This window comes from Etheostoma spectabile, chromosome 4, assembly GCF_008692095.1.
Source record: "Etheostoma spectabile isolate EspeVRDwgs_2016 chromosome 4, UIUC_Espe_1.0, whole genome shotgun sequence".
NCBI classification, from domain to species: domain Eukaryota; kingdom Metazoa; phylum Chordata; class Actinopteri; order Perciformes; family Percidae; genus Etheostoma; species Etheostoma spectabile.
In genome coordinates, this window is record NC_045736.1 from 7,960,927 (window position 1) to 7,961,897 (window position 971).

Here is a 971-nt window from a genome sequence, read left to right on the forward strand (position 1 = left end):
CTCTCTCTCTCTCTCTCTCTCTCTCTCTCTCTCTCTCTCTCTCTCTTCCCCCTCCCTCCCTCCCTCTTTATTTCCTCCCTCTTTCTGGTTGTGTGTATAGCCGGTGGCATCTCTGCAGCCCTCTCAGCCTGTCTCCTACTCCAGTCCTTCCTGCCCACAGGTTCTCCTGCCAGTTTCTCCTCCCCAGCAGTACACAATGGTAGTGACATCTCTTGTAGCTTCATCTGTATATATTAATTTAGTTAACTGACACCCTTCATTTCGCATTTATGAATTGCTGTATTCTGCTAGAAACGTTTTGCGCCACCATACCCTGTTCTCATTCAGTTAGGTGTTTAACCACAATCATGGAAGAATTATGTCTTTGCCGCTCTGTACCATTCAGGTAGTACTTTGTCTCAGGTTGCTTACAAATCTTCCCCCGCCTTAAAATTTACAGGTAAAACTCGGAAAATTAGAATATTGTGAAAAAGTTCATTTATTTCAGTAATTCAACTTAAAAGATGGAACATTATAGACCCATTACATGCAACTTGAGATATTTCAAGCTTTTGTTATATTTATGATGATTATGGCTTGCAGACTGATCCATGTGCATGTGGCATCCATGCCACACCACATTGAAGCAGTTATTCACGCAAAAGGGGCCTAAACCAAGTACTGAGACCATATGCATGATTAAGGCCAACATTTCTGTATTTAAAATTCTTTTTTTATTGATTTCATGTAATAATCAAATTTTCTGAGATTTTGAATTTGTGTTTTCATAATCTGTAAGCCATAATCATCAAAATTATAACAAATAAAGGCTTGAAATCTCGCTTTGCATGAAATAGTATGAGTTTCACCTCTTTTGCACGATATTCAAATTTTTACGAGTTTCCCCTGTAACTCAGAGCAAGATCATTTTTTTGCTATTCCAAGTGTGTGTGTGTGTGTATATATATATGTATGTGTGTATATATATATAT

The 971-nt window shown here is 38.0% G+C and overlaps 1 protein-coding gene across 18 annotated transcripts in view; it reads left to right on the forward strand.

Moving 5' to 3' along the window:
- r3hdm2 (R3H domain containing 2) overlaps positions 1 to 971 on the forward strand; it is a 79,175-nt gene that overhangs the window by 65,280 nt on the left and 12,924 nt on the right. For 11 of the 18 annotated variants that reach the window (XM_032513422.1, XM_032513427.1, XM_032513426.1 and 8 more), the window contains one exon: positions 101 to 199. The exons of the other annotated variants lie outside the window; for them this stretch is intronic. In XM_032513422.1, the coding sequence (XP_032369313.1) occupies positions 101 to 199 (99 nt within the window). The remainder of the gene's footprint in view (positions 1 to 100; positions 200 to 971) is intronic. 18 annotated transcript variants of the gene reach the window in all.